Raw genomic sequence first — 20,767 nt, 5'->3', positions numbered from 1 at the left:
GCCACTTCTTCACACACACTACAAAAACAAGATAACAAATTCCGTCTCCGACTCTTTTGGATCTTTGAGGCATTCTACCTTGGAATGTTTCTCTCATGTTTCTCCACAAGCATAGCTGAAAACACTCCTTTGCTTTACACTGTTACATCCCATTCTACGCTATCTTATTTCTTTCATATTTTCTGACAAACATAGCTCGAAACCTAAATAGAAATGGCTAGGCTTCGAAGTAGCAAGCGTAATTCTTCCTCTAGATCATACACATCAACACTAACCACCATAGCCTTCATAGCATTGTGTGCTATAGGTGTTTGGATGCTAACTTCAAACCCACAGGTTACTCCACAAACCACAACTCACGTCGCCAAACCAGTCATTACCACCACCACTGACATTGCCGCCGACGCGGATGTTTCAATCTCCAATGAGGTAGAACACACTGAATCCAGGAGCAAAAAGGACACCCATGTTTATGAAGACAATCCAGGAGATCTTCCCGATGATGCTATCAAATCCGACGAGCTTAAAAGCAATGATGACAGTGACAATAAAGAAGAAAGTAACTACGGGAAACAGGAAACGGATGGTGGTGATAGTAAGGCTGATCAAGAGAGCTCATCACAGGATTTAAAGGGAGAAGGATCTGGTGAGGAGCAGCAGAAACAGGAGGAAAGACAGAATCAGATATCTGAAGAAAGTTCACACACTCAAAATCGACAAGCTGATCAAACCAGCCAAGAAAGTTCTCAATCTGAAGGTAGCCAGGAAGCAAGTGTCAATCAAGAACAAGAAACAAATGCCAGCCAAGAAGAAAAAACGAATGACAATCAAGAACAAGAGCAAAGTACAGTATCTGAAACTGATGATAGTAATTCACATGATTCTATAAATAAGAATGAAGAACAAGATCAAGCACAACAGCAACAGCAACAGCAACAAGAAGATGTCGAAAACAGTAGTAAGGATTTACAGGATTCTCAGAACCAAGAATCAAAAGAAGACCAACAACAAGGTTCTGGACTCGATGAAAACAATCAAGAATCTGATCACAATGAGAAAACATATGAAGAGCAACAACAAGAGCAAAGAATAGAAGATACTGGAGGTCAGAATTCTTCTCAAGAATCCCAAAAAGAGGTATCTGAAGAAGATAAAAAACAAAGAATACAACAGCAGCAGCAGCAACAACAAAAACAAGATGTTGAAGATAGTAGTAAGGATTTACAGGATTCTCAGAACCAAGAATCGAAAGAAGACGAGCAACAACAAGGTTCTGGACTCAATGAAAACAATCAAGAATCGAATCAAAATGAAAAACCATTTGAAGACCAACAACAACAAGATAGTACTGTAATCAATGAAAGCAATCAAGAATCTGATCAAAATGAGAAAACTTATGATGAGCAACAACAAGAGCAAAGACAAGAGGATACTGAGGTTCATGATTCTTCTCAAGAATCCCAAAATGAGGTATCTGAAGAAGATCAAAAACAAAGAATACAACAGCAGCAGCAGCAGCAACAGCATCAACAAACACATGATCAAGAAACCGAACAAGAATCTCAGGTGGATAGCAACACAAACCAAGAAACCAAGCAGGAATCAAGCTCGGGCGAGTCAGCATTTCCAGGTGGCGGGAACCCAGGAATACCAAAAGAATCAAAGGAGTCATGGTCAACTCAAGCAGCAGAGTCAGAGAATCAAAAGGAGAGAAGGAAGGAGGAATCAGACGGTAATGACAGCATGTATGGGTACACTTGGCAGCTCTGTAATGTCACTGCAGGTCCTGATTATATACCTTGTTTAGATAATGAAAAGGCCTTAAGACAACTACATACAACCGGACACTTTGAACATAGAGAGAGGCATTGTCCTGAGCTTGGACCCACTTGTTTGGTTCCACTTCCTCAAGGTTACAAAAGACCCATCACATGGCCTCAAAGTAGAGACAAGGTATATCATTGAATCTTGATGGTTAGATTAGGGTGATTTTGTGGGGTTGTAACTTTGTTTAGTGTGGTCTTGCAGATATGGTATCACAATGTACCTCATCCAAAATTGGCAGAGGTCAAAGGTCATCAAAATTGGGTTAAGGTTACTGGTGAGTTCTTGACCTTCCCTGGTGGTGGAACTCAGTTCATACATGGAGCTCTTCACTATATTGATTTTGTTCAACAGGTAAACTAATCCCACAATTTAATATCTTGCATGATGCAATGTGTCCTCAAGGGACATTTCAACGCAATGCGTGAATAGTGCCCTTGAGGCGACGCTCCAAACAGTTTGAGTTTGGGTAAATATTAGAAAGATAGACTCAGTCTTGACACGTGAAAATCGCACAGAAATGCCACCCAGCCATGAATAAATAGATAAAGCACCCTAATCTCACCATTGAAGAGATGCATGCGTTCGTGCTCAAGCAGTTCTTAGCTCTGGAAAATATCCTCATCAAGTGGATACTTGTCATCCGTATTGCATGCTTTATGCGCATGAATTCCCATATTGATTCATTGTTAATGGGTGCAGGCTGTGCCCAAAATTAAATGGGGAAAGCACACTAGAGTGATACTGGATGTTGGGTGTGGAGTTGCAAGCTTTGGTGGTTATAATTTTGAAAGGGATGTTCTTACAATGTCTTTTGCACCCAAAGATGAACATGAAGCTCAAGTCCAATTTGCCCTTGAAAGAGGAATACCTGCAATATCTGCTGTCATGGGTTCCCAGCGTCTCCCGTTCCCTAGTAGGGTCTTTGATCTCATCCACTGTGCGCGTTGTCGAGTCCCTTGGCATGCAGAAGGTCACAACCTTTTCATATCTCCAGTCTGAGTACAATATAGATTATGAATCCAATAGAAGAAACATAATATTTGTTGTAATTTGCTTTTGCTAAAGAAGATTAGGTGCTTGTTCAGGTGGCAAGCTACTTTTAGAATTGAATCGCCTTCTCCGGCCTGGAGGTTATTTTGTCTGGTCAGCAACTCCTGTTTACCAAAAGCTTCAGGAAGATGTGGAGATATGGCAAGGTTGGATACCAAGAACTGATTATTTGAACAATCTATGATCTTATATCCAGCTGACCTCTTGTTATTTTGCTAGCTATGTCTGCGTTGACGGTATCTATGTGTTGGGAGCTTGTGACTATCAAGAAAGATAAACTTAACGGTATCGGTGCTGCCATCTACAGAAAACCTACCACAAATAATTGCTATGATCAAAGAATCAAGAACAGCCCTCCAATGTGTGATAATGATGACGATGCAAATGCTGCCTGGTCAGTCAGTTTCTCAGGCACTCCTAATGACTCTTAACAATTGGAAATGGGTTGATCAATAGCTAACTGGACTATTTATTAATGGTCATTCTGGCATTGCATTTTCAGGTATGTGCCTCTGCAGGCATGCATGCACCGGGTACCTCGTTCTAAATCTCAGAGAGGGGGTAAATGGCCAGAGGATTGGCCTGAAAGACTACAAATACCTCCTTACTGGCTAAAGAGCTCTCAGATGGGGATCTATGGTAAGCCAGCTCCTCAAGATTTTGAAGCAGATTATGAACATTGGAAACATGTCGTCAGCAACTCATACATGAAGGGATTGGGTATCAGCTGGTCCAACGTCAGGAATATAATGGATATGAGAGCCGTTTATGGGGGGTAATGATGCTTATCAACTGTTGTTGTTTTCTAATGCTAATTGCAAGACGGTATTGTCCTGTTTAAACGTATCCTCTTCACATGATTCTGATGCAAAACTCGTTTTTTATGCATCCAGGTTTGCAGCAGCTCTCAAGGATCTTAAGGTCTGGGTGTTCAATGTAGTGAACACAGACTCTCCAGATACACTACCGATAATTTATGAGAGAGGTCTTTTTGGGATATACCATGATTGGTGCGAATCCTTCAGCACATACCCTCGAACTTACGACCTCCTACATGCTGATCATCTCTTCTCAAAGCTGAAAAAAAGGTAAATATGATTGGATCAATACTTCTCATTTTCCATTTGTAATTCATTTTGTCCATCTGGGGAGCTTGATGACCAAATTGTGGTGTGGATTTTACAGGTGCCAGCTTGCTCCTGTATTGGCAGAAGTTGATAGAATCGCAAGACCTGGAGGTAAACTGATTGTTCGTGATGAGTCAAGTGCAATTGAGGAAGTGGAGAACTTGTTGAAGTCTCTGCATTGGGAGGTTCATCTAATCTTCTCCAAGGACCAAGAAGGTTTACTCAGCGCACAAAAAGGTGAATGGCGACCACAGACATATGCAGCTTTCACCTGATCACGAAGAGATACGACATCTGGCTCATAATCGTGTGCTGCCCCTTCTGAACAGTTCATTGACCTGCAAATTGCAACTTACTGTAGCACTTTGCTTTCTTTGGAATGTAAAGTCTTCTTCTAAAATACAGCTAGGTAAATGTATTTGTTGTTGTCTTGTAAAACTTACAGTACAAGAATCTCTGCGTAGAATTATAATAGGCCAACAGGCGAAATTTTGCACCAGAAAGATGGTCACTCGTAACATGCATGATGGAGCTCCTGAAAAGATTATCCCATAAAAAAATTCATACAATACAAACACAAGGAAGTAGACAAGAAAACACACTAGCCGGGACCAGAGAATCAATAACTTCGCCACATAGCTGCATCCATGAATATGGAACCTCACTCACAAGGTCACAAACAGTAATGGCCCCCCTTCATCACTAACTTGGCCACTAGCTGCATCAATGAATATGGAACCTCACTCACATGTTCACCAACACTAATGCCCCCCCTTCATCACTTTGCAGATCATTATGAAACTTGCGTAGCTTACAGATAAACAGACTGACTACCAGGGATTGCGTATGCATAATAGGTACCGTTAACTACTAGAGTTCACCGTAATCCAGCCAATTATGGTAACACAGTTTTTCCATCAAGTTTAATCACTATATTGTTTTGATAGGAAATCTGTTAATGATTCAAAACAAAAACTATCACTAAACCTTCTTCATTGCCAATGCACCTTCCCTCACACATAGGAAAAGTCTAGCGATAGAAAAACTCTTGCAATGCAGAGCCAGAGTATCCATTACAGAATGACCACAGAGTCATTCAACATCAGTAAGTGCATGAACAACTCTAGTGAATTTGAGAAAATTACAAGAAAAATGTCTTTTACTTCATTTAACAAAGGTTTAAATGCTATGATATATTCTTTAACTTCAACTCACAATTTCAAAACAAAGGACAAAATCAACCCTATATCAACACCATGTGTTGTTAACATGGCTCTACAAAAACAGAACCTTATCAAGTTATGATAAATACTTCAAGCTCCATTGGACTTCAATACCAGATGCAGCTTCTAATCAGATTCCAGTATTTCCACTACTCCGTGCCTAGAAGTTTCTGCAGTTCACCACTCTCGACGGCAGCTCTGAGATCTAAATATCGAAATTAACGATCAAATAGCATTAGTAAAATGAAGAGAAACAAGCCTGAAAACTATTACATCCCTCAAAGAAGGAAAATTTTAAATAGAAGAAAGAGGGCAAGGAACAGAGCAGCTAACCATCAGATCCACCAATATGCTTGCCATTCACAAATATTTGAGGGACAGTGCGCTTGCCAACTAAATCAAGCAGATAATCCTGAATTTCACCTCCATCATCTGCAAAATTCATAGAAACACTGCCAATTTAAACCATTTTTCCCGGTACCCATGCTACATGAATCTGTAGCTAAATAGAGATACCTCGAAGATCAAGCTCCACGGCAAAAGGTTTCTCATACAGTTCACTGAACACACGCTTGGCACGCAAACAATACCTATCAACAAAAAGAAAACAAATCACAATTCTTCCTCCCAAAATGCTCAAGTGAGATTCAGTTTTTGCACTGCACAGTTAGCTGTGTATTAAAATTAATTCCCGGAATTCATAAAACATAGACGATTGGCTGTAAACCAGAATTCCCAGAAATTCATATAATTCAAAGAACTTTCCATGAAAATTAAATTCATATCCCAATTCAATAATTTACTAACCAAATTCCAATATCAAAAACTACTTTCCAAAATTCTAACCAAGACCCACTTTTTTAATCTAAAAAGGAAACACAAATCAATCATAAAAGGAGAACTAAAAGAACAAAATCATCCACGTCCAAGCCATAAATTAATACTAATAACACAAATTAATATTCATGAAAAAAAATCCCATAAAACAGAAATTAAGAGAGAGAATTATAGAATTTACGGGCAGTAAGATTTGGAGAAGATGACGATCTTGTTGGAGTAGATAACGTTTTGAACAAAAGCTGAAGCTGAATTCGATGCTTCGGTTACTTTCAATTCATTTGCTAACGCGACCAACAACAATAATAACCCAATTGTTGTCCGATTAAGAGCTATACTACACTGGATTCTCTTCATCTTCGCTTCTTTTAGCAACAACAAATAATTGCTCAGTAACTGCTTTTCCTCGTACGCAAGTAATGTTTTTTATGGGTATAGTTTAATTTTCCCCTGTTATCTCGGTTTTATCCAAATAGTTTCGTATGTTTCAATTAACCCCCAGATTTCATCGATTTTTCAATTTATCCGATAGATTAATGGGTTTAATCCATTCGAAGCCTGGCTTTAACAGAGTTTAAAAAACCACGTAGAAGTCAATTTTAGATTATCCGACAAGTTAACCGGTCAAAATATAATTTATTTATTTATTTTAATTTTAAAAAAAAAATATTATTTTAACTTATTTTAAAAATCTTAAAATAATATTATTTTTTATTACTTTGTGGACAACTTTTAGTTGTAGAAATTAAAGAGAATTTTTTCTACTCAGAATTTTTATTTCAAGTTTTTTTAATTAAAAATATTGTAATAAAAACTATGATCAATTAAATTAAAACATAATTTAAATTAGATGTTATTTTATCAAACATGTTTTTATTTTAATATTTTTAAAAATATTCATAACCAAAATTAACTTGTTAATTAAATTGAATCAGGTTATAATTTATAACAACGCTAAATCGTTTTTCATTTCAATGAAATTAGATCTCATTAATCAAAATAAAGAAAATCGATAATTACCATAAAAAAATAATCCTGATTCAGGAATTTCTATTGTTGCCTGGTATAGTCGAATTACAATCAAGGACCGCATATTCATAAAAATAAAAATCAAGAACACCACCTAATTAATTTGAATCTGTAACCCAGAAAAACAAATCTGAAAGAATACAGTTCATCATCACATCACGAGGGGCGGGCTAAGATTTTGAAGAATCAGATTTATAAAGCTTGTCATATTCCTCAAGCTCCTCATAATACACATCCCAGACACATCGAACACATCCACTCCCACAACAATCTCCTGGCTCCGGCTTCTCGGGGGGCGGCGGCGGCGGGGGAGCCGTCTTCTTCTTCGATTCTTCCTCTCCTTGTTTACTCATCACCGTTGATTCAATCTGTTGATTTTTATTTTCCGTTGCCATTACAAAATTGGCAGTAACGTGACAGGATTTGGGATCTTGAGATCTTGAATTGAAGGTGATTGTTTTTGGTGATATAAATATTGGCTTAAATGGGTTTTTCATGGCGAAGATAAAATGGGTCGGGTCATTTGGTGGGTTTTTGGGTTTTGGTAACGTGTAAGAGAAGATTCGAGAAAGAAAATGATTATGGAGGGTCGCTTCCATTTACGATCTTTAAGTTTGGTAAGGGAGAATCTATGTCAGCGGGCGGCGGGCGTTGGAGGAATTTGGCCCGGTGAAAGTTGGGATTGACTTTTTGACTTTATATGTGGCAGCTATTTATTGGTTGATTATTCTTAAGACGACTACACCCTTCTATTTATTTGTCTGGTCTGCGTGAGTAGAAAGTCAAAACCACCCATTTAAGGTCTGCTTGTTTGATTAAGATTTTGTTTAGGTTGTATGTAGTTGTTTTTAAAGTATTTTTTATATTAAAATATTATTTTTTTATTTTTAAAAATTATTTTTGAAATTAATGTATTAAAAAGTTTTTTTAAAAAAAATTAATTTTCACAAAAAACAAAATTAACTTTTTAAAAAACACGGGTTACCAAACCATCTCTAAGGATAAGTTTCTTTTTGCCTTTTAAAATGTTTTTGCAATAATTTAAAAAAATTAATTTTATTAAATTATTTTGACAAAAATCAAAAAAATAACTTTCAAAAATATAAATATATTTTCAAGTAAAAATCACATTAAAAAATAAATATTATTATAAAATTAAACAGTTCAAAAACTACATAACTGCAGTGCAATCCACGTTATAAGATTAAAAATATTTTTAGTTTAGAAATATAAATTATACCTCAACCATGCACAAGTTTCCAAACAAGTACTTAATCCAATATATATCGGTGGGAATTTTTTTGTTATGGTCTGTTTCTTTAAGTTATAATAATTTGTGCTGATGGGATCGATTGTAGCCTGAAATATTTCAAGTGGCGACATAGTATTAACAAGGCATGTGTGTTCTGGTTTGGCTGGAACCAGTAGAACTGGTCCAGTTATTGATTGCTGGGTCCTCGTGATTTGATTGGTTTTTGTAAAGGGTTGTTTGGACATGTGGATTCTCTAGGTCATGAACCTATTTTAGTGTCATCTCCATTTTGAGCATTAATGTTGTTTACATCAATTTGTATGTTTCTGATTCTTGATGATTTCCTCGAGGGGTGAATTAAATTGGCTAATGAGGACGCTAACGTGCCTTTCATTTTCCTGTGCTTTCACTAGAAAGATGTGACGGCAAGTTCTAGGTCCTACCATGATCAATAGGTTGGTGGCTGACAGAAACTGTGCCCCATAGGGCCATTCGGTTTCTGCAGATTTTCTTGCTGTGCTGTTGGGACTTGCTTGATATTCATGTATCTCCTTGATACTCGTGTATCTACTGTGTTTGGAAGGCCCAAGATAACTAAATTCATGGTACTAGAGATATCTCTGTGTAAAACTAGAATTCTAAATGATGCTTTATCTGATTATAAATTTTGTGTAATCTGTCAACTGTGTAACTTTACTAGCCAGCAACTGTTAGCCTGTTTTTTTTTTTAGCATCTGCTGATGCTATGCTCTTATTTTTAACTTTGATTATATAATATGAAATTGATTTGTTAAGGATTATTGTATAATTTTGGATGTTTTTGTGTATGTTTGAGAGTTCTCCTAGGGGTCTGAGAACACTATTAAGCTTCATGATGACGGATCCGTATAGTTTTGTTCTAGTTTTGATCACTAATCTGTTGCTGCTACCTTCATGTCCTTGAATGCCATAAAAACTTTCATGTTTTGGACTTCTGAAACTTAAGAAATATGGCTGACCCTTCGATCTTCTCTGTCTAATAATAATGAATGGAGAGTCTGTTTTGAAATCGACCGTCTCGGAACCACCCTCGAGTCTCTGTCTTTAATAGAAATTACACAAAAATAAATTGATACAATAAAAACCTCTAAAAAATACCCGTTCATAACCCAACAAATAAAGTAAACCCAACAAATAAAGTACAGTACATAGTCCGACTTTAGCACTGGATGTTATGTTCCTAAAATAAAATGAATACTATCAAGTCGGGTGAATTCAATAATAGACATCTGTTAGCATTCCAGCCTTCTTTATAGTTATGAAATCCAAACTAGTATGAAAGATTAATTCAAATTAATTCGAGAATCGATATCGATGAATCTTGGTCCTGTTTGTGCTTGGTTTTATAATTAATAAAAAAGAAAGGAGAGAGTTGATGAGTTCATTCAGTGTTACTCGATGAAAAACCTAATTTGACCCTGCAACGTGGGCAAAATCAAGATAGAACTCACGAAACTTTTCAATTTTAATCATTGGGGCATCCTTCAGGAACTTCAATGGCATGGGTCAAACATCAATAGAAATGAAGCATGTGCTTACTGTTACTAATCTTGAAATACTAAGTAAACCTAAGGAAATACTAATTTTCTAATCCCAACTTTATCGGTATATAATTGATCTGAAAACAAAAGAAGAAGAAAAGAAACAAAGAAAAGAAATTAAAGCTAGCCAGCCCATTGAGGTTTTTTTGCCCACTAATGGTTCTTTTCATGAATAGAAGATAGATTTAAAATCTTTATTTGATAAAATAAAATTAAACCTCCAAGCAACAGTAACAGTAACAGTTGGCGGTCCTCAGCCTAATACAGGAGGTATAATTGATGAGAAGCATGCTAGAAGGATACTAATACAGGATTACTAATCGTGTTTTTATGTAATAAAGTGAAGCAAACATAATTAAGTTCATCAAAGAAGTGCTGCCTTCCTCCAAACTTGAATGCTTGTTTCATTTGCTACTTCTTCAATCCCAGAAGCAGCAATAATAATCCAATGTAGTTGAAGGCGTAGAGCAATTTGATGAATTGAAACTTTAAGTTATTCCATGGTGGATACCTGGGCTCAAGCTCAGGGAAGAAACGTCTTTGCAAGATTGCTTTTTCATGACTGAAAGTATCGAAAGAGTACTTCCCGTGGTATCTTCCGAAGCCACTTTGACCAACACCTCCAAATGGTAGAGAATCACATACAAACTGCAAGTTTAACATGAAACGTAATGCACTCCGAGTTCTAACAATATTGAAGCAAGCAAATGGAAGAGATGGGATCGTACTTGAAGCAGGGTGTCGTTGAAAGTCACACTTCCGGAGGATGTTTTTGATAGAATTTGTTTCTTGAATGTTTCATCCCTAGTGAAGGCATAAATGGCAAGAGGTTTTGGCCTGGAGCTTATGAACTCAATGCTATCATGAATATTATTCAGCTGTACAAGTAGTAGCATATTTTAGATAAGAATCAGAATTTTGTAATGAGAAAGACAGGAGTAATCCTCACTGTGATAATTGGAAGCAAGGGGCCAAAGATTTCTTCTGTCATGATCTGAGAATCGAGGGGAGGATTTAGCAAGATTGTGGGCTCAATGTACCTACAAGATTATGGATGAAGATTGATAAGAGCTGCTTTCAGTATTGTTTGAATTTTCAGCTGAACTTGTGTCTCTCAACAAGTGACTTAGTGACTTGGAATGGTCAAAAAGACATACACAAAGTTCATCAATTCTATAACTTTCCACTGATAGAGGCACCTAAAATCATAGTGTTAGAGGAGCAAATCATTTCAGGATACTCAAAGTAAAGAGGAAAGACGGAAAACTCACATTGTTTCTTCATCTACAGAACCACCGTAAACAACAGAAGCTCTAATAAGAGGGTCTTTAAGAAGGTCAAGCAACCTCATGAAGTTGTTCTTGTTTAGAATTTTGCATAAGCTCTTTGATTCTCTTGGATTTTCACCAAAGAATTGCTTGATTGTTTTCTCTAGCAAGTCTATCTAAAACAGGCCAACATGCGGATATAAAAATCGAGCAACAAGACCAAAAGACTTATGCAGAAATTTTACATTACCAGATAAGAAGCGAATTTCTCTTCTACAAGCATATAGTCAATGGCAATACATGCTTGCCCACTGCACGACCCCCATTTCGCTGCTACTATTCTTTTGGCTATTACCTTCAGTCCAACATGCTCAAAGTTAGTCAGATAGTATTCTCAAACATTATAGTAATCCCTTGGATCATTTAGATTCTAGTAACCACTTCGTAACCTTCATATTGGTGGGATTGGAGCTGCTGTCCAAGATGGCAGGACTTTTTCCTCCCAGCTCAAGTGTAACTGGTGTTAAATGCTGTGCAGCCGCAGTCATTACGATGCGTCCCACACGCTGACTACCTGAAGATACATTAGAAATAAGCATGGTCAACAAAACTAACATAATGCAAACTATTTTTTAAGGCAACAGCAGATTTTCAATATGCAATTGGAAAGAAAGGAGGTGGTACCAGTGAAGAATATCTTGTCCCAATTCTGCTGTAGAAGTTGTTCGCAAACATCTATTCCGCCCTCAATGACCTTAATGGATTTGGGATCCAGGTATTTAGGGATAGCCTCAGCAAGAAAAGAAGAACATGCTGGTGATAGCTCAGAAGGTTTTAAAACCACAACGTTTCCTGCAGATATTGCTCCTATTAATGGATCCAATGTCAATGCTGCATTCAAAAAGATTATTGGGTGAATGCAATATTGCAGTATCCAACACCAGTAAAGTTTATAAATACAGTAGGCCTTCTGATTATTCCTAATCTAAAGGCTGATAATTTCTTGTTGATAATTCATCATACACCAACTCAATTTTGAGACAGATATATCATAACCTTTTTAACACTTTTCAGTTTTCTTACCAAATACCAATGAACCATTATTTTTCTCTGGAAGTACAATGCCCCTGATCTTTGGTTTTGCTGAATTCCATAAGCAGGCAATGACAGAACAGATTCTAACGAGTTTGTCGAGCAATTGTAAAGAAATAATCCCCTCTTTACTTATGGACTATAATTAACTTGTATGAAGAAACGACTTGATGGGTTCAATTCAAGAGCTTGAAGATACAACTTGGTGGGTGCCTGAGGTATTGTGATGGTTTCTAATTATTCTTTGGGACCAAGTGACTTCTTAACTCTTCGTTTCACTCATACTGGAAAAAAAATCTCACATCAGAAATGTAGTAAAGAATTGATTGCTCTTACAGATAGGGAAGTTCCAAGATCCCATTATGAGGACGACACCAAATGGTTCGGGCATCACTTCTGCACTTGCAGGGAAGAAAGCCAGGGGTAAATTGCCCTATACGAAGTCCAAAACAGCCATTAAACAACAAAACAAGACATTAAAAAAGCATATATATATGCACCAGTTCTTCTGCAGTATCAGTCCATGCTCAAAATTAAACTCAACCAGCCAAATACACACAGTACCTTTTTAGGAGCCATCCATTTCTCCACACAGCTCAAAGAAAGCTTGGCTGATTTTGCTACTACTCCAACCTACAACGGAGTAATAATTTATTATCACTGCTTAAGTAAAGAAATAAATTAACAATCAAGCAAAAGAATTCACAACAGGATAGATGATATACAGATCTTGTCTAGACAACAATATTGACTATCAAGATCATATCCCTCTCCATCTTTTTCCCTGTCGACAGAAGGGTTGTTAAGACTAGATATAGAATTATTCACATACTCAATTACCTCATCCCTGTAAGCTTCGACGGGGTGCTTTCCCAAATCTTGATCAAGTACCTTGAACATTTCCTCTTCATTATCTTGGACAAACTCAATCATGGCTCTAAGTTGGCTTTTCCTCCATGCAACACTTCTAGTTCTTCCACTTTTAAATGTGTCTCTTAGCTCGGCCAGAGTTCCCTCTAGACCCTCCATAGCTTCCAAGCTACTGTATGTTTTGATGAAGCCTCTCTAGACTGAGAAAACCTCTATAAATTTTCCGATGGTATGTTCATAGACATGTAAGGTATCATATAGATTGGCCCGCAGTCAGATCAATTTTTTTTAGTTAAAAGTATTCAGGAGACAATTATATCTTTTAAAAAATTTTAAAAAAAATGATAATCAAGTTAAATATTAATTAACTTAATAATACTATAAAAAAAATTAGGTAACACCGATAAAAAAAACAAATTTTAATAAATATTGTCTGCAAAAAAATGAAAAACCCATGATTCGAATATGAGATATATTCAAAGTCTATTATGTATTTTAGATTATGAAATTAGTATAATTGAATAGAAAAAAATAATGAAAAATAACAATAAAATATAAAAAATTAAGATATAGGTTAAGATATTTATTAGTACAGTAGGTTTCATTAACCTTGTTATGTTTAATAAGTTTATTTATTAAAATTAATTTATAATAAAAATTAATACAAAAAATTTATTGAATAAAATAAAAAAATATTATGTAAAGTTGTACATATTTAAAATATTACAAGAAAATAAATATTTTTAATTTTTAAAAATAAATTTAATCCATATAAAATATACATAAAAAAATAAAAAAAATCATATTGATCATATCAAAAATCAACATGTCAAGTACAATTAAAAAATAATTATTATTAAAAAAATAAATCACAAAAATTTTAAAAAATATATATTAAAAAAGAAAAAATCTAAACATGTGAGTCTCTAAAACAGGTCATCTGCTTTTAAAAAAAAAAAAAAATAGATAGATATCATAATCTAGCGAGTTTTTATTTTTATCTTAAAAAAATATGAAAAATAAAAAAATAAAGTTTGGTATTAAAATATAATTTGTAAAAATTAAAAAGACTGGCTATCTAATTAATAAAAAAATAAAAATAAATTTTTTAAATGAATTTTAAAAACAACTATTTATTTTACCCGTGTGCTTATTATTTTAGTTTTTTTTTTCTTTCAATTCAACATTTACTATTAGAAACATAATTGGATAAAAATAAAATAAAAAGCTTAACCGTTTAAGAATAAAATTGAAAATTATATATATATAAAATAGTCAGTGCTTTAGTACACAGTACAGTGACATGTGAGATGGTAAATATTGATTAATGCATAGTGGAAAAAAATAGTGTATATTAATTAATATACCTCTCCCTCTCTTGCAGTCTTGTCACGTCTTCTGGCCACGACCGTCACGTCACGTCAAGTTTTCAAAGTGTTAATTAATTGCTACCGGCGACCACCAGCTGTGCTAAAAGCTCTCAATTAAGTTCCGTACTTTAATTTCCACCTCCTAGATGATATCACATTTATTTTGCAGTTAGAATTAATTGGCTAAGCATCAACCCCGTAGCCTCTCTAGCCATGAAAAACTAGATGATATTATGGTATATTTTTAATTGAAATTTATTTGTATTATAATATCAAATAAGTATTAATAGTTTATTTAGTATTATGGTTAATTTTTAAAATATATTTTTAAAAAAATTGAAATGAGAAAATAAATAGGCTTTAAATAGCCGATTTAAGATCTCGATGGAGGATGGTTATTGAAGGAGGAATTTTTTTTTTCAAGTTTTCACTCTATTTTTCTTTTAGTTGGTTAAATCTTGTTGGTAAAAATACATAGAATTTCTTTTTCATGTTCACGTTGATTAGAAACAATTTTTTTTGGTTAACATATTTTAAAGTCAATTTGAAAATTAATTAATTATAACTAAAAGGGTTCAATATTTTACTATAGACAGAATTATTGTGGATTGTAAGTGTTTTCATTGTGGATTGTATTATTTGATACTGTAGAGTGAATTATTGTAAATCATGAGTGATTTCATTGTGGATTGCACTGTTTGGTGAGGTTGCAGACCCCATGCGTCTGGCTGCACACCCGCTCCTCTGGGTCTGCAGACCCTGCAACGAAGAATAACAAACTTGTTTGGTGTGGCATGGTAAAGTTGCAGACCTAGGTGAGCGAGTCTGCAGACCCGTCAGGGTCACTTCTGACCTGCACCTCGGTTTTGCAGATCCCCTCGGGGGTTGGAGACCTGTGTGGCTAGGTTTGCAGACTCTGCAAAGAAAAATAAATAATAATAATAATAATAATAACAACAACAATTATTGTTGCTATTGTTATTATTATCATTAATAATTAATAATTTTTTAAAAAAATTATTACTATAAAAACTTTGGTCAGACAAGTTTAATATTATTGTTAATATGATAAATATTATTATTTGTATTCAAAATATTATTATCTTTATTATAATTAAAATTATTAATAACAAGAATATTATTATTGTGATATAAATATTATTATTTTTATTGTAATTAATATTATTGACATGAAAAATATAGTTACCTTTATTATAATTTTGATTATAATTAATATTATTCATATAATAATTAATAAATTTGTAGAAAATATTATAAATATTGAAAAGCAAAAATAGATTTGATTTGTAGAGTAAATTTAAGAATCAATATTACTATTATTGTTGTTGTTATCAACATTAGTAATTTTTTAAAAAATATTATTATTGTCATCGAAGAAAAACCATAATTTTTTTTAAAAATATAAGAATTTGGATACAGACACCTGGCGCTAGGGACCTTGGCGATGGGACTGGTCCGTGCACCTGGTTGCAAACCCAGGGGAGTGATTCTGCAGGCCCGCGCGTAAGGGCTACATACCCTAGTGGTGGGTGCATACCAACGCTAGCGGGCTGCAAAACCGCACGCCTGAGTCTGTAGACCTGCCACGTACCCTAGACTTGGCTGTTGCCAAGTCCATGTTCCCCTAGATTTGGTCGCCTGCCAAGTTCATGTGCCATCATCCAGACCCGCATGTAATGGGTCCATCGTCCAGACCCAATGTAATGGGTTCATCTTCTGAACCCAAATGTAATGGGTCGTCCGTTCGTACCCACCTCTCTTGGGTCTGCACAGGACCCAAGGCTGATGGGTCCATCAATATGGCTGAACCCAAGAGAGGTGGGTACAGATGTCAGCCCCAAGTATCTTTAGTGTTGCGCCATGACCCAATTCACTTGAGTCTGAGGCAGGATCCATTAGCCTGAACCATGCGCCTGTGTTCTACAGACCCGAGAACCTGTGGTCTGCAGCCCCGCATGCCTGGGACTCTTCTGACCTGCCAGACTCAACAACACTTCAAAAGGGTTTGGGTCTTGTTGCCCTGCCAGACCACCGATCTTGGGTTTGACTGGGCAATTGAACCCAATATTATTGTATTGTAAATATTAAAAATACTATTATTTGTATATGAAATATTGTTATTCTTATTATAATTAATATTGTTAATATTAAAAAAATTATTATTTGTGTTATTATTATTATTATTATTATTATTATTTATCTTATAAATATTATTATTTTTATTATAATTAACATTATTAATAAAATAATTTAAAAATATTATTACTTATCTTAAAAATAATTATTCTAAATAAGAAAAGGGTGATGGAAAGTTGATTGTGGCGTAACTTAACTTAGAATGTCTGTGGTGTCTGAGATTGGATTTTTGAAGGGTAGCGTGAGAAGTATTGGGAGCATGGTTGTTAAAAATGCATTTTCAAAACACATAAAACATGTAAAATCTTGGTTAAAACTTGAAAACCAGTAAAATTGATCAAACTCGCATAAAAATAGGTCAACTCATAAATTTCACGTGAAATTTAAACAAATGCTCCTGTGCTGACTCAACACTTCCTTTTCCCAGTCCACCCCCACCCGTCGTGACCGACACTCCACTCCAGTGACTCCACACTTCGTCCTTGTCTCCCTAACTCCTTTCCCCTTTTTCCTTTTCCCTTTTCCCAGCAAATTAAGAAATCACTTTCCCCAGATCTAGAGCATTCTTGGCGTTGGTGAGACGAAGGTAAGAATTTATTCTCAATCCTAAGCTTTGTTTTTTCTGTCTAATTGTGGTAATTAGAGACAAAAAAAATTATCTGGGTATTCTGTGAATCTGTGTTTATCTTCTACTAATAATTGGTTTGCTTCTGGGTATTATGTGTTTATCTTCTATTATTATTTGGTTTGCTTCTGTTCTGTTAAATCAATGACGCAAAGAACAACAGAATAGATTTTTTGATGTTTCTTGTAATTTCTAATTTTCTCGGAGGGGGAGTGGTGCTGCCAGTCCTTATATGTTTCTTGTAATTTGTAATTAACCATTGATTGAAGTTGTCTAACGATGTTGTACTTCTGTGTGTTGTAATTTCTTGTAATTTTCACCTATGCTTTGTCTGATCTTGCTTACTGGTTTTGATGTTGCAGAGTCTGCATAGACAACGAAGCATACCAAGATTGCACTTTTGTCAAGGTCACTTTCCATTATCTTTAACTAAGCTTCTTAATTATATGAACTTTTGAGAGAAAACTAAATGTGAAGGGAATTTAGATGTAATTTATCTGGGTATTCTATGAATCTGTGTAATTTCTTGCTTGCTGGTTTTGTGTGTTGTAATTTCTTGTAACTAAGATTGCTGGTTCTCAATGTTTTAAGGTTTTTTATATTTTGCATATAATTTTGAGAGAAAACTGAATGTGAAAAGAATTTAGGTAGGTAAGGCAAGTAATAATTTTCTAATACCGGTTGATAAATTTTTTATTTGTGATTTTATGGTTTTTAGCTAAAAAATTTTACATATAATTTTACCATTCAAGTTTATATTGTGTCTTCTGTATCGTGTTAAAAAAATATTTCTGACAACATGAGGTTCATACAGCTCGACATGACATGCAGGCAATTTACTGATACGAGCTTTTCTCAAGCCTGTTCCATGACTGTGTTAGGTAATGAGAGTCCTTCATAAGTTGGTGCAAATCTGCTCAATGTGTATGTATGGGTCAATGAGGGAGTTTCTTCCCATTCTAGTACAGTGGTTAAAAAATTTATATTCAGTTAATTCTTGTAACATGTCTAAAAGTGATGGTCTGGTTGCAAAGTAAGGCCTGAAGCTATCTTTTTCTATATATCAATTAGTTTTAGATTTTTGAATATATTTTATAAAAAAAAATAGCCCTAGACGTGAATTACCTAACTAGCTAAAACTAAATTACTTCAGACGTTAAATTAATATATTAAGAAGAATTCTCTTTAAGTACCGATCTTAAGATTTGAATTTAAAAAATAAAAAAGAAAACAAATCTTAAGATTTGCCCTAGGGTTTATCCTCGATTGATTTTCTTAGATGATGTTTGATATGATTTATAATTATAAATACTTGTTTTTTAAAAATATTTCTTATGATAAAATCCAACCCTTTCTCTTGCTAGAAAAGGAAGTGTTTTTCTGCACCATTTGATAATCATTTATTTGTTTTTTTCTTTGTTATATTAAAATAAAAATAATGGTTTTTAAATCTAATCTTGGTAGTGATCTAGGGCAAATCTAGAGTATCATATCTAATGAATAAATTTGAATTAACTCATCTCAATTTATTTTTATATGAAAAGATAAATTATGATATCTTCTTTTAAAATAAAAAATTAATGTATTTTTATTGTTTTTTGATCGAGTTTTTTTTTTAAAATTAATCAAGTCATTATTAATCTGAGTTTTCAATCAAATTATATCAAGTTAATTTATTTATTTTTATTAATTCTAGCTCAATTTAGATCTGTGGTCACAAGTATCATAAATCAACCCTCTAGTTCGGATTGAGTTTTAGAACCGCGACAAAAACAAATACTTTGTTTTTTAAAAATATTTCTTATGATAAAAAAAAGAAATACGAACGGAATCGTGGCCTCGGAGCAGGTATGTCGGTAATGGTATCACTATTAGCTGTATGAGGAGCCCCACGTTTTTCTTGGGGCCATACATCGCTATCTTGATTGATCAGGTACGAAGACGCAGCACCCTCATAGCCTTTCTTGGACAAACATTATTACAAGTAACTTCGTAATTCAATTCCTTCTCGACCGTCTCTTTATATCGTTCGTGCTTGGTGGGTGCATTTATGATAAATTATTTCTTGAAATCTTTCTATAAATCGAACCTTACATAGTAATTTGATGTTTTTGCGGTTGTTTTTTCATGGTAAATCACACACCCTCAAGTTCGAGTTTATATATTTAAAATACCTTATATTAATAGAAAAAAAATAAGGCGATTTGATATTCTAATCAAGATTCAATAATAAAGATATAAATACTTTAAAAAATTTTGTTTTTAAAAAAATAAGTTATAGCATTTCCTTTAAAAAATTAATGAAAGATGTTTTGAAAATATTATACAATATAATATACTAAATGAGATTGATGTTTTACTAGTCATCCTTTTACTATTTACCAAGACACAAATTATTATGAATTAGAGCGGTTTAATGATGAAATTGTTCTTGTTTAAAAAACTTGATAAGCATGTAATTGGGGTAAAATTGTCTTTTCCATGAGATACATTCAACATTGAAAAAATGATTGGGGACAAAATGATTCATTTAGGTTTTTTGACCTGCAATATAAACACCGATTTGTTATTCAGGGCACAAAATTTTAACATTTAGATTGAGAGCTTCTTTTGTCCTTTTCTTTTATTGAAAAAGTTCAAATACAACTCTGAAATTTTAAATGGTCAGTATAATTTTTTAGAAGGGTAGAGAGATAAAAAAAAATGAGGGAAAAGAAAATGAGTTTGATATTCTTGCCAAATCTAACCAATGTGGGTCTGACATGCTGGTCAGAACCAATCACCGCGGGTCTGACAAGCTTGTCAGACCCAACAAATATGGACCTGATATGCTTGTCATACCAACTTAAACTCGAGTCAGATATATTTAATATTATTATTCATATTATTAATATAATTATTAATAAATTTGAAAAAATATTATTACTATCGAAAAAAACTATAAATTTGATTTGAATGATAAAATTAAAAATTAAAAATATTTTTATTATCATTATTGTTAATATAATTATTAAAAAATTTAAAAAATATATTATTACTATTGAAGAAAAACCATAACTGTTTATGCACAGACATTTTATGTCATGGAAAATGAGCTAAAAAAAACCAATAGAAAAAAAAAACTAATGAAGAAAAAGAAAAAAAAATATGAATTAACTGGGTTAACCCTTGAAACCAGGTTAACCCGTCAAACCTTGGATTCGTGTCGTGAAAGTTTGATAACTAAATAGAAAAAAAAAATTAACGGGTTAACCCAGAATTAACTGGGCTAACCCGTCAAACCAGGTTACCTATCAAACCCGGGATCCGTGTCATGAAAGCTTGATAACTAAATAGAAAACAATTGAACATTAATACCTAAATTAAACAAAAAATTAATTAAAAACAAGAAAACAAAACAAACAAAAACATAAGCATGTTAGTAATGGAGGGAAAAAGAAAAAAAATCTGAATCAACTGA

The 20,767-nt window shown here is 34.1% G+C and overlaps 3 protein-coding genes and 1 long non-coding RNA gene across 5 annotated transcripts; 2 read left to right on the top strand and 2 right to left on the bottom strand.

Annotated features, from left to right (window-relative positions):
• Window positions 1-207: 207 nt before the first annotated feature.
• LOC7495518 (probable methyltransferase PMT27) lies at window positions 208-4,507 on the top strand (the record flags this gene model as incomplete). Its single annotated transcript, XM_024605666.2, has 8 exons — window positions 208-1,953; window positions 2,029-2,178; window positions 2,527-2,797; window positions 2,913-3,023; window positions 3,097-3,271; window positions 3,380-3,652; window positions 3,771-3,965; window positions 4,063-4,507. Coding segments are annotated over 8 exons (3,138 nt in total), but the record flags the coding sequence as incomplete, so codon positions are not given.
• A 638-nt stretch (window positions 4,508-5,145) lies between these two features.
• LOC7495519 (glutaredoxin-C3) lies at window positions 5,146-6,602 on the bottom strand. The gene is made up of 4 exons (XM_002310798.4): window positions 6,246-6,602; window positions 5,744-5,817; window positions 5,561-5,659; window positions 5,146-5,432 (listed from the first exon to the last, which is right to left on the bottom strand). The coding sequence occupies exons 1-4, from the start codon at window positions 6,419-6,421 to the stop codon at window positions 5,377-5,379; spliced, it is 405 nt and encodes a 134-aa protein (XP_002310834.1). The 5' UTR covers window positions 6,422-6,602; the 3' UTR covers window positions 5,146-5,376.
• Window positions 6,603-10,105: 3,503 nt separating this feature from the next.
• On the bottom strand, window positions 10,106-13,429 carry LOC7480157 (aldehyde dehydrogenase family 3 member F1). The gene is made up of 10 exons (XM_002310800.4): window positions 13,126-13,429; window positions 12,850-12,918; window positions 12,622-12,718; window positions 11,878-12,084; window positions 11,643-11,767; window positions 11,444-11,548; window positions 11,197-11,369; window positions 10,875-10,965; window positions 10,654-10,803; window positions 10,106-10,573 (listed from the first exon to the last, which is right to left on the bottom strand). Exons 1-10 carry the CDS (start codon window positions 13,312-13,314, stop codon window positions 10,337-10,339), a joined length of 1,443 nt encoding a protein of 480 aa, XP_002310836.1. The 5' UTR covers window positions 13,315-13,429; the 3' UTR covers window positions 10,106-10,336.
• A 3,550-nt stretch (window positions 13,430-16,979) lies between these two features.
• LOC112328199 (uncharacterized) lies at window positions 16,980-18,393 on the top strand. 2 transcript variants are annotated; one of them, XR_002982878.2, is made up of 3 exons: window positions 16,980-17,268; window positions 17,670-17,715; window positions 18,139-18,393. It is a non-coding gene; the product is annotated as an uncharacterized LOC112328199 (long non-coding RNA). The 2 variants fall into 2 exon arrangements; XR_002982876.2 differs by having other exon boundaries at window positions 18,122-18,393.
• Window positions 18,394-20,767: the final 2,374 nt, after the last annotated feature.

This window comes from Populus trichocarpa, chromosome 7, assembly GCF_000002775.5.
Source record: "Populus trichocarpa isolate Nisqually-1 chromosome 7, P.trichocarpa_v4.1, whole genome shotgun sequence".
NCBI classification, from domain to species: Eukaryota; Viridiplantae; Streptophyta; class Magnoliopsida; order Malpighiales; family Salicaceae; genus Populus; species Populus trichocarpa.
This window is presented reverse-complemented; position numbering and strand designations above follow the sequence as displayed.